This window comes from Leopardus geoffroyi, chromosome D1, assembly GCF_018350155.1.
Source record: "Leopardus geoffroyi isolate Oge1 chromosome D1, O.geoffroyi_Oge1_pat1.0, whole genome shotgun sequence".
NCBI lineage: Eukaryota > Metazoa > Chordata > Mammalia > Carnivora > Felidae > Leopardus > Leopardus geoffroyi.
This window is the reverse complement of record NC_059329.1, coordinates 21,607,872-21,620,078: the sequence shown is the minus strand read 5'-3', so window position 1 is coordinate 21,620,078 and position 12,207 is coordinate 21,607,872. Positions and strand designations below refer to the sequence as shown.

Below are 12,207 nucleotides of genomic sequence, written 5' to 3'. Positions count from 1 at the left end.
ACGGAGCAACTCTTCAGGATGCCAGTGTGCTTTCACAGCCGTACTCAAGGCAGCCATAATAGATACATTTTTGGAAACTGCCAGGAATATTTTCTGCCCACAAAATATCCACAATCAAATATCCACAATCATGTCTTTGCTAGTGTAGGTTGGCTCTTGGAACCTGAGAAAAGATAATTGGGTGACAGGAAGAGATTTTTTTTTTTTAAACCTATTTGCAGGGGCGCCTGCAAATAGGCGCTTGGTTGGTTAAGCCTCTGACTTGGGCTCAGGTCATGATCTCACTCACCCTGCATCGTTGGAGCCCTGCGTCGGGCTCTGTGCTGACAGCTCAGAGCTTGGAGCCTACAGCCTGCTTCAGATTCTTTGTCTCCCTCTGTCTCTGCCCCTCCCCCATTTACGCGCGCGCTCTCTCTCTCAAAAATAAACATTTAAAAAATTAAAAAAAAAAACCTATTTGCCAACTGCGTGATTTATTTGCTGTTCATCTGTATTTTGTCTTTGCAGGCTTTGTGATCTGACTTTATTTTCATTGTTCCTCTTCATATACAGGTTTCATACCTGGTGGGAGGGAAAGTGTGTTCATTCCTTTAGTTTTCAAGCTGCTCTAGCCAATGGATTTCAGTGGAATTTGCATTACAATATGACTTTTTCTTCAGTAGAAACGTTTCCTTACAATTTATAAAGCATTTTGGGCAAGTTTTAGAAATTTAGAAAATATAGTACCAAGAAGCTTTTAAAAAAAATCCATAATGTTGCCACATAAGGTGAGCCACTTTTATTTTTTTATTTTAATTTTTTTCAGTATATGAAATTTATTGTCAAATTGGTTTCCGTACAACACCCAGTGAAGGTGAGCCACTTTTAACGTTTGTATGTGTTTAATACCTTCATGCATTTTCATATATGTTAGATAATGTTTCCTTTTTGTTCACTGACCTTTATTATCATTTTGTGGTGTTATTATGATTTCTTTATAAGCATAATTACCACTTTTTTTTATTAATGTTTATTCTTTTTTTGAGAGACAGAGACAGAGCGGGAGCATAAACATAATTTTAAATGAATGCTTAATATTCCAGTTATGGCATAATAATTTTACATGATTACTTCCATGTTGTTTGGCTTTTTGCTCAGCAATTGCTGTGGAGTGCATCTCTGTGCACAAAGCTTTTTTTTTTTTTTTTTTTTTTTAAATTTTTTTTTTTCAACGTTTATTTATTTTTGGGACAGAGAGAGACAGAGCATGAACGGGGGAGGGGCAGAGAGAGAGGGAGACACAGAATCGGAAACAGGCTCCAGGCTCCGAGCCATCATCCCAGAGCCCGACGCGGGGCTCGAACTCACGGACCGCGAGATCGTGACCTGGCTGAAGTCGGACGCTTAACCGACTGCGCCACCCAGGCGCCCCTCTGTGCACAAAGCTTTTATTAATGTTTATTTTTGAGAGAGAGGTACAGAGTGCGAGTGGGGGAGGGGCAGAGAGCAAGAGACACAGAATTCGAAGCAGGCTCCAGGCTCCGAGCTGTCAGCATGGAGCCTGATGCGTAGCTTGAACTCACAAACTGCGAGATCATGATCTGAGCTGAAGTCAGACACTCAGTCGACTGAGCCAGCCAAGTGCCCCACAAAGCTTTTTTTATACAAGATTATTTAGGGGCTGGGTCTGTGTGTTCCAAACAATGTAACGTGGTTGAGCAAAATTCAGTCACTTACTTATTCAGATTAATACTTATTTAGTGCCCACTATGATACAACCTTTAGGAAACTTGTTAAAGAGGAAAAGGCAAATGAGTGGGCAATATTCATACGGTGTAAGAATTTTTATCTCAGAGGTAGGTATTGAATGATATGGCAGCACATAATTAGGGAAGAGGGGAGGAGATAGGGAAGCCTTCTTGCAGGAAATATGTCTGGGCAGACTCAGAAGGAGAGCTGGTGGACAGCCAGTGAAGAACGGGGGAGGGCATCTTGGGCAGTGAAACAGCATATTCAAAGGCTCAGCGTTGTGAGAAGCATGGGAGCAATGTAATTTTTCTGCTTACCTATATGAAGAAGGGTCTAAATGGTGTATACAAAAATTCTCTGAAGAAATATGCAGCTCTATAAATGAAATATCAAATGAGAGACAGCATGGTATCGTGGGCTGGGCAGGGCCTCGGAAGTCAGATCAAGGTTCCATTAAATTCAGATGTAGGAATGGAAGTTAGAAGCTAAGAGGGGGTAATAAAGAAGAGAGAGAAAGGGCCCAACAGCACTTTCCTGTCTTTCCCATTTAGTTCTAATGGTCACTATTCAGTGACTGGCTGTAAGTGGAGGAGGTGTGGCATCTCCTGGAGTATTCGAAGCACGCCTGGGCCCCTCAAGAGTTGTGAAGAAGCCCATAATCCCAGCCCTTGGGGAAGTGGTCCCTGGTTTAGATGATGAAGAAAACCCAGAGCTCCACCCCTAGCTGATGCATGGCCCCGGCCTCGTTCTATGCTGGCCTAACCCCCAAAAGCAGATAACAAGGTCCTGCCATCATTGTCTTTTTTTTTTTTTTTTTTAATTTTTTAAAAAAAAATTTTTTTTTTCAACGTTTATTTATTTATGGGACAGAGAGAGACAGAGCACGAACGGGGGAGGGGCAGAGAGAGAGGGAGACACAGAATCGGAAACCGGCTCCAGGCTCTGAGCCATCAGCCCAGAGCCCGACGCGGGGCATGAACCCACGGACCGCGAGATCGTGACCTGGCTGAAGTCAGACGCTTAACCGACTGCGCCACCCAGGCGCCCCGCCATCATTGTCTTCTATCCCACTCTGCAGGCCACACAGGACTTGGGCAAGGTCAATGACTTCCACAAAGCAAGCTGGCAAGTTCCTAGGATTTCAGGCCACACCTGAAGCATTTCACATTTTTATTCACTTAACAGATTGCCCTTTTGCTCTTTGGGTTGAGCTGAGCGTGCATTCCAGAAGGGCAATGGAGTGCATATACTGAAAAGAACCTGCCTCCATAAATAGCCTTTAGCACCTTCTTTCCTTATAGAATGTCTAGACTTCAGCTGAGTTTTAGGTGTTTTTTTCCCCCCCTATCCTCATAGAATGCTCTAGATCTAATTTTTTAGTTCTTTGACTCTTCAGCTCTAACTTTCAGATTTGTTTTCATGCGTTGATTTTATCTTCTCACCTTTAGGAAAACATGATACAGGATGTGATTCAGCTGAATCCACACTTAGCATTTCTAAAGCGGGTATTTTTGTACCTTAGTGTGTGAGGCTTGTGAAGAAGGAGAGAGATTTTTACTTTCCATAAAATTTCTTGCTCCACGGTTTTTTAACTAGGGGTTTTCATCACACACCCTTTGGGTGAGATGTTTAGGTTTTGTGGGTTCTAAGCCAGCCAATAATGTCATGAAATCGACCACTGTGTCAATGTTGTGCTTCTGGGTGGTCGTGTCCTTCAAAACACATAAGACACTCAACCAACTAAAAGAGTTGAGTTCAGAGATGTTGGCTCGGAGGAAAAGGAGGATCACATTGAGATCATTGATGGGGCATCCCAGCATCTTTCTGCTGAGGAGATCGAAAGCTGGCAGCATCTCATAGATGGATAGGAGCCGTTTGTCCCACCGACATAGTCGTGTGAGGTTGTATATTATCACTGGAACCAATAGGGTGTATATTGTTAAACTGGAGAGACTAACAATTTGCAGAATGGACAGAGAGGTCAGCCTGCATGTGATCAGATGGGGCACGTGGGTCTCATCACTTAGGAGGCCTGTCTTGATGGAACAGCTGAATTCCTCTTGGAAGAAGACATCCAGGTGGAAGTGGCCAAGGTACAGGTAGATGGCTGAGGTGAAGAGGAGCAGGAGGGAGTTCCTCAGGAGGTAGGTGGCCACCAGGGAATGTGAGCGCTGCTTACAGGCCAGGTACCGCTCTAGCAAGGGGAATTCAAAGTATCGTTCTTTCCGAGCCCTGGGCAGGGGAAGAAAGGAGGCAGGGTGAGGAGAGACCATTTGGAACCGTATCTGAGAGAGCCACGTGGGGCAGTAATGGAATCTGTGTGTGCCACGTGGCATTCTTGGCTCACATGAAAGTCTGCCTTCCTGGAGCATAACCACCCCTCTCCCTAAAGAGACGTGTGAGTATGTCTTAATTTTCCAGCTGATGAGTGCAATGTGGTCAACCCAGGGAATGATCAGTGAATAACAAATGGCCACACTGGATTTCTGCCCAGCAGAGCAGACTAAACCTGTAAGCCGAAACAGGATCCTTAGGAAGCAATAAGCGTATTAAATTAGCACTGGACGGGGAGTCTACATAACCACGTTCTGGTGCTTGGTCTGTATACTGTGTGTATGATTTTCAGGCCAACCTACCCATTTTATGAAAATAAACATGCTAACAAATATTTGTTGAGAGCTGTGGTGTTCAGGCACATGTAAGCCAGTCTCTGCTCTGAAGGAGCTTACAGGCCGCCTTGTGGGGAAGGGGCAGATAAGGTACGCCAATAGGAAATAATAGTAGTGCTTGATTTGTTGCTAAAATGGTGGATACAAACCACGGTGTTGTACAAGTTAGGAGAGAGGTACCAGCACGGGCTGGAGTGTTCAGAAACCTTTATGGAGAATATTGTCTTGGAGCTGGATGGAGAGGTGGATGGAGTTCAGAAAGACACACAGGAGAGGAACGTTTTTCAGAGGATAGAGAATGTGCACACACACAAGACAGAATATGCTTCCAAATCTCAGTTCAACGCTCCTGTTGGTGGAGCCTACCTCGGCTGCCCTATTTAAAATGGCACCACTCCACAGCCTTCCAGCTTTCCGGACCCCCATACTTGGCTTTGCTCCCCCGCTCCCATACCGCTTATCTTCTGCCATATGATTTGCTATGTGTTGTGTTTATTTGTTGTCTGTTTCCCCTCCGTAGAATGTGAGTCCCTATATGGGTAGGTATACCTTTGTCCCCTCCCCACCCCTGCCTCTGACACACACAAGGCACACTGATGGGTCTGGAGCACCCAGAACAGTGCCGGGGCCACAGCAAATTAGGCATGAATGGCTAATCAGGAGAAGAGGAGGAGACTGCCTGGGTAAAGTGGGAGGTTTCTGTCACTTGGTGGTCAGAGGTGTGAAAAAGTAGAGGGCCTTGGGAAAATATGTGGGAGAGTTTGGGTTTTTTCCTGCAGGCATGGGGGGAGGTTCTGAGCAGGGGAATGGTATACAAAAGTGGTACATTAGAGAGATTAACCCCTTTGTGACGCAGGATGTTCACCTATAAACTAAGGAAGAGTCCTCTCTGTCCTCCCTGTACAGAAATGATGGAAAGTTGGTGAGATGGTGTGTTAAACTCTTTGGGTTCATGAGAAGGATGGTACAGAGGATAGTTTGACGATGACCCTGCACGCCATGTTAACACTCAACTGAGGCCTTCAGAAAAGGGTGGGAGAGACAACTCACTTCTCCAGCTCGTCCCAGAAAACATGGGGGTCTGAGCTTTTCTGCCGGATCTTCAACATGTGCTGCACCAGGCGGATGGAACGATTGTAGGATTTGTCCAGTTCGCTGATGATGAAGAGCAGATCCGAGCTGAGGGCCGGCTGGGCTGCATACTGCCACAGCAGAACAGGCAGGTACATGACCACAGCCAAGGCCAGCAGGGAGTAGGGCAGGGCCTGTGGGGTGAGAGTGAGCTGAGGAGGGGGCCCCAGTGTGTAGAGAGAGCTCTGAGAGAGGGGCTCTCATTCCCTGCTTCCTGCGTCGGGGAAGGAAGGCGGTGGGGGGAATGAGCCACCATACGCCCAGGACGTAAGGCTGTCTACTGACCTGGCTGAGTATGTTGAAGCCCAGAGGAGAAGGTTTGCTGAATCTCCATGTTCCCCAGCTGCACTTCTCAGATCTGGGGTCTGTGTAGGTATGTAGGAACCCAGGGAGGACAAGGGGAGGGAGAGGGATATAAGGAGAGAAAGAGGGAGACAGAAGGTGGGGGAGAGCGACAGAGAACCACGAGAGTCCCTCCGTTCCCCATGCATGTTAGCCTGGGTCGCTAAGCAGAGACCATGGCCAGCAGTGGTCATGGCATCACATCCTAGGGGAGAGTGTCCGCCTTCTTAATCTTCCACCTCTCTTTCTTTGACTCCTCCAAGTTCTTATCTCCAGACACCCAGAGTCTGTTAGCTTTCAAAGTCCAGTCAGGGGCCTCAACATGGCTGACTTTGGCTTAGACCCTCCAGAGAGGGGATCAAATCCCATAGCCTCCACGCTGCCTTCCCCGGTTCCTCTCGTGTGCAGTTGTGTTTTCATCTCTGCGTTCGTGGCCGTGCCAAACGACACCACCAGGCACTGTCTTGGAATACTTTGGGGCTATTCCTGTTCTGTATGTATCAAGCTGACGTTGACGAATGGGTGAGTCTTGTGTCCTCAACTACACAATTTACCACCTGAGGTAAGGGACTTTTCCCTACCACACCCAACAGGGGCTGGGCCACTATTTTTTTTTTTTTTTTCAACGTTTATTTATTTTTGGGACAGAGACAGACAGAGCATGAACGGGGGAGGGGCAGAGAGAGAGGGAGACACAGAATCGGAAACAGGCTCCAGGCTCTGAGCCATCAGCCCAGAGCCCGACGCGGGGCTCGAACTCACGGACCGCGAGATCGTGACCTGGCTGAAGTCGGACGCTTAACCGACTGCGCCACCCAGGCGCCCCTAGGCCACTATTTTACCCACAGTAAAAACTCAACTTGTTTTTTTTTTTTTGTTTTTTTTTTAACGTTTTTATTTTTGAGACAGTGAGAGACAGAGCATGAACGGGGGAGGGACAGAGAGAGAGAGGGAGACACAGAATCGGAAGCAGGCTCCAGGCTCTGAGCCATCAGCCCAGAGCCCGACGCGGGGCTCGAACTCACAGACCGTGAGATTGTGACCTGAGCTGAAGTCAGATGCTTAACCGACTGAGCCACCCAGGCACCCCATAAAACTTAACTTGTTAAAGGCTTTTTAAGCTCAGGTGCTTTTTGTGCCAGGTGCTTGACATGCATTATTTCATTTGCTCTTCACAAAGATGCTATCAGGTAGGTACTATTAGTATCTCTATTTTACAGGTAAGAAAATTGAGGCATGAAAAAGTTAAGTAAGCTGTCCAGGGTTATACATCTCGTGGATGGCTGAGCAGGATCAGGAACTAGGCAGTCTGATTTAGGAGCTCATTCCCTTAAGAACTACTTGACTATAGCTTCTCCTGAACAACGGTTGTCTTTTATTTTGGAGGAGAATTTGAAGAAAAAGAGGGAGGATGCATATTTGGTTGCAGCTAGATGGAAGAAAGTGTGTGTGTGCGTGTGTGTGTTTCTGAACTAAACACGAGAGACATGTTAGGAAAACTATACTAATCCACGAGAAAAATTAGAACCTTTTCATTCCTGTTCTAAGACATGGCATTTCTTGAAGATAAGCATCACCCCCAGAGATTCTGTTTCAGTAGGTTTGAAGTGGAACCAGAGAATCTGGGTTTAAAGAGCTCTCAGGCAATCCTGGTGGTCAGACAGTTTGACTCTTTTCACATTTGAATCCCCTCTGCAGTATCTTGCCCTTGTTGCCATCTGGATGCTGTTTAAACACTTCCACTGACAGACACCCCATGAACGCTTTCCATTAAGTCTGTAGTTTTGCCTGGGTCCCAGACCTGTGTGGCCTTTTGAGGCCTTGTAAATTGTCATAACTTAAAAATGTCACCAGTGATTTCCAATTCAACATTGTGAATTGGACACACACGTGACTTCTGCTCCCTCACGAAGCCCCACTAGCATGGCACTAAAGGGATAAAAAAGACATAATTCTCCAAGGACAAGGAAAACGGGAGACAAGAGCAAGAAAATGTTGCAAACTGGAAAGCAGTCGTCTGCTAGAAAATAGCAGCCTGTTTGGGGGGGTAGGGAGATGGGAGTTGAGGCAGGCCAAGCAAGCTGTTTTTGCAGCACAGAACTAGAAAGACTCAAGAGTTGTAGATATGAGGTACGTCTGAAAATGGGAGTACAGGTGGGGTTGCAAACAGGAATACTGAAAAAACAGGCCCACAGATCTTCCCTATAATATGATGCACTTGTCAAGTGACTGCCCTTTCCATCCACTGGCAGAATCAATCCGCCTGTGGTTTGCTCTTTGGAAACATTAAACCAAAGAGTTTCTGCACTTGGGTCCATTGAGGGCAGGGGAACAAACTTGAGAACCATGTTAGTTGAATGAATACTGAGTGCTGAGACCCGCAGTTGAGTCCCTAGAGTGTTGGTAACCGAGTTTAATACCAACTGCCACCCTGGATCCACACAATTAACGATCCAGTGATGCTTTTTGGGAATCAGCCCAAGAGAAAGGATTACAGATACCGATATTTGAGGTTTTCCCAGTGAAATGGCCTGAAGGGTTCACTGTAAACAGAAGGCTGCTGGTCAGCCAGCCTCACCCATAGGCACAAAGCTTCCAATCAGATAAAAGTGGGCAACCAAAGATCACCAGACATTTGAAGAAACATGAGAGTCAATGACAAAAGAAAAAAAAAACATGGGGTGGGGTGGCAAAGAGGCAAGAGAGAAGATAATGATGTGGTTCTAGCCTGCTCCACCCTGCCACGAAGCAGCCTGATGGAGCCCAGCTTACTTTACCTTGTGAGGCCACAGGGATTTCATCTTGTTCTGGCCAAGCTCATCCTGTTCGTGGTGAATAAGTGAGTCCCAGCAGGCACCGTCCACGTAGGCGGCCTGCCGGATGCTGAAGTTACTGGGAGAGAAGCATCGGATGGGGGGCCCTGGAATAAGAACACAGCTTGGAGGCAGCCTGGAGTTGGGAATGGAGGAATGGGGACCCAGAGGACTGTCAGCTGAGAGCCTTCCAGGGGATGCCTCCAGAGCTCCGCCAGTTTTTTTTATCTGGCAGGTGCTTTCTTATTCCCAGGCCCCAGTTTCAGGTTGTGCACTGCAGTGTCACCATAGGTCTGTTTGGCTCAGCTCCCTCAATGCACTGGCTCCCCTTTGACGTGGGTTCTTCCCTCTCAAAGCTTCCCTTGGAGTCCCAGACACGCGGGCAGCAGGGGCGCCCCACACTCCTGTGGTTTGGTGGTGACTTCTCCTTCCTGAGAGAACTGGCATCTTTTAGGTTCTAAAATTTAGAGGATTAATGGCCTGTTTCTGAGCCCAATCAAGGGAAAGGGTGAGCAGGAGGTCCTGAAAGGGAAGGGGCTCGGAGGGAGAGTTTTGTTTTTCCATGATTCTCTAGAGAGAGGTGGAAGGGGGAAACAATGGTTCTCTCCATCTTGTGGGGGAACGAAGAGGCAGTGGGAGGTTGGGACATACCTCTTTGGGAAACATAGTAAGCTAATCGTACAGCCAGAAAAGAAAGCCAGAAATCCCAATCCTCAGGAAGTCCACCTTTTCTTTAATAGAGGTAGGAAATTTGCTGAGTTAATCTAGTGCCTAGAACACCAGGTCTGTGTGTTTGTTAATGTGTGTGTGTGTGTGTGTGTGTGGCCACGGGCTGTGGGAAAGAAGGAATGGATTTATTTAGCACCTATGATATGTCAGTCTTTTAACATATGTCCTTAAATCAGAAACCCTGGAGGTGGAGAGTAGGCAGAAGGCTCTGAGACAGTAAGAGACTCATCTAAAGCATGGCCAACTAAGACCTTTAGCGGTCCTAGGTCCTGAAAAGATTATGGAGCCCTGATCTCTCTAGATCCATATGAAAATCAAAATAAAAGTTTAATTATTGCAGTGACATAAAATATATTAATACCAAAATTAAAGCTAAATATTTTTACTACAAAAGTTCGGAAATGGTTTTCAAAATTTTAGGTGCCTCTGCTCTGCTGGTGCCCTAAATTCATGCATAGTCTGCTTTTTGGGTAATGCCCAGGCCAAAGTCATGACACCTGGACAATATGGGAGCCACTTCGGAGTCCATGCAAAGAGTGAAACAAAGTGGGGTCTCTCATACACTGGGTCTTGGAGGCTACTTACCGGAAGAGAACTCCTGGGCAAATGCTAGGGACATCAGCAACAAGGGGAAGCCCACAGCTATGAACTTGACCATGCGGTCCAGGGGAAGTTCCAGGTGCAGTCCTTTGAGGCGGGGTCCCCTACGGTCGGGCAGCAGGGCATCTGATAGCATGTACTCTGCAGCTGTGTGTGCGAGTGACATGGTGCCGCTGACCTTTGGGGTGCAGAGGCCGCAGGAAGGGTCCCAGGACCGCGGTGTGGGGAGATGGCAGCTTCAGACAGCTGGCTTTGAGCAGACAGTGCCTGCTGCCCCAGCCTCACGGAGATCTGTGCTAGGAGCAGGCACTGGTTCTCTAAATAACTGGCCAGGCCCTGAGCCAGGCATCTGGTAATTAGAGGGAGGCATAGCTTAGTGGGTCCTCACTGGAGGAGGGTCGGGCTTCAGCTGGGGCTGGTGCCAGGCCGCTCTCTCTGGGTTGTCCCTGAGCGCATGGAGTCCCGTGGCTTTATGCTCCCCTCTCATTAATAAAGTATTTTTGGTGGGGTGGTGGAGAGAAGGAGAGTTGTGGAGCCAGGGCCCCCCCATGTAATTGGTGTGGAATTTGGGTGGAGATTGCTTAAATGTGGTGAAGGCCCTCATTTTGTGGTCTGCGTGGGAGAGGAGCCCCCAACACCCAGCTAGGATTGTTGCTCTTACATAGTATTCTTTGTCTTGCTGGTGATTTTTGCTTTGGGCCCAGGATCTTTCCCAGAAACTACTCTATATCTGCTGTTAAATTTCCTTCCCGGCCTCTGGTCTTTTCCTACAATGTTTCAGCCACATATTTACAATTTATGCATATTTACATTTTTGTTTGTTTGTTTTGGTATTTTTTAGCCCCCTTTGAATCTCCAGGAAGCTGGGAGATGGGTGGCAGTATTGAATAGTGGAAAGAATAGGACCTTTAAAATTTGCAGGGAAAAGTCTCCCACTGGAGACCTAGCAGTACTCATTTTTTTATTGCTTGACTTCAGGCAAGTCACTTTTGGCTCAGTGTTCTCCTCTATCAAATGATCTTACGTTGTAATCTTACAAGCTTGTGAGCATTGACTAAGAGTATTGTATGTGAAGGTGCTTTGCAAAGTATAAAGTGTAGAGCAAATGTCAACTCTATTTCAGTTTGGTGGAGTTGGGTGGGTGGAAAAGCACAGGGTACTTACTCTTGTCTCTGACGCTACTTCTAGACTTGGCAAAGAGAGGCCCTGACCTTGGTCTTCACACTGACTGCCTCTGGCTGAATCCTTCTCACAGGCTAAGTGTCCATAGGGCTAAGGAGCTGTGACCTTTCAGAGCACATGCACCTGCTCTAGACCACTCTTCTAGTGCCCAAGACACTGTGATTCCCCCTCCAGGTGGCCCCATCCTGCTTCCAGGGCCTGTACAGGTCTTTTCCTCAGGTGCATCCTCCCAAGGGTAGATCATGCTGGTGGTGTGCACTCCTGGGCCTAAAAAATGGCTTGTTGTGGGGATTTGGATAGAATTTAGAAGTCGTGGGATGCCCACACATGCAATCGTGAGACTTCTTGCAATGTGGGACTTAGCTGGTTTGGGAAGAAGGGATCTGAGGAGTCTGGGGATTCTAAATTCAAAACTGGCATTCCTGATCATTATGAAGGGTGTGTGTGTGTGTGTGTGTGTGTGTGTGTATGAAGGCAGACAGACAGAACATATTTTATTTAACAGTTTGTTAGCTTGATCTGTAACTTTAAAATGTATAGGTATATGGTATGTGGCCTTCTATTTAAACTGTTTTTCCTGGGCTCACAAATGTTTAGACTGGGCCTGCCTCTGTCTCCATCTCCAGGTTAGAGGCCAACTCTGATTTAGAGCTGCCCTGTGTTTGCTGAATGGAATGAGACAGGCATGGGAACAGGAGAAAAGATCCTTTCCTATTCCCCATTAGTATTTCCACACTCCCATTTCTGAATCTTTTCATAATGTGTGTTTTTGCCAATGTTTATTATTGGTTTGTATGCGTGTATTTTCTTTTGCCTAAATCAGTTTACATTTTGGAGAAGTATATACATACATTAATATGCATATATCATAAGCATAACGTTCAATAAACTTTCTTCTGATCAAAAAATAGAACCTTACTAACACCCCCAGAAATGCTTCTTTTTTTTAAAAAATAATGTTTGTTTATTTTTGAGAGACAGCGAGACACACAGCACAAGCGGGGGAGGGGCAG

General features: G+C 46.6%; 1 protein-coding gene across 1 annotated transcript; it reads right to left on the bottom strand.

Annotated features, from left to right (window-relative positions):
- Positions 1 to 3,102: 3,102 nt before the first annotated feature.
- PANX3 (pannexin 3) lies at positions 3,103 to 10,239 on the bottom strand. The gene is made up of 4 exons (XM_045486891.1): positions 9,998 to 10,239; positions 8,648 to 8,790; positions 5,448 to 5,662; positions 3,103 to 3,960 (listed from the first exon to the last, which is right to left on the bottom strand). The coding sequence occupies exons 1-4, from the start codon at positions 10,176 to 10,178 to the stop codon at positions 3,321 to 3,323; spliced, it is 1,179 nt and encodes a 392-aa protein (XP_045342847.1). The 5' UTR covers positions 10,179 to 10,239; the 3' UTR covers positions 3,103 to 3,320.
- Positions 10,240 to 12,207: the final 1,968 nt, after the last annotated feature.

What these genes read in the sequence shown, in the direction of transcription:
- PANX3 (XM_045486891.1), bottom strand. Translation starts at nt 10,178, where the DNA reads ATGTCACTCGCACACACAGCTGCAGAGTACATGCTATCAGATGCCCTG. An exon ending in TGCCCAGGAGTTCTCTTCCG is followed by an intron (nt 8,791 to 9,997) that starts GTAAGTAGCCTC and finishes TTCTTATTCCAG; the next exon opens with GGCCCCCCATCCGATGCTTC. An exon ending in TTCTGGGACGAGCTGGAGAA is followed by an intron (nt 3,961 to 5,447) that starts GTGAGTTGTCTC and finishes TCCCCTGCCCAG; the next exon opens with GGCTCGGAAAGAACGATACT.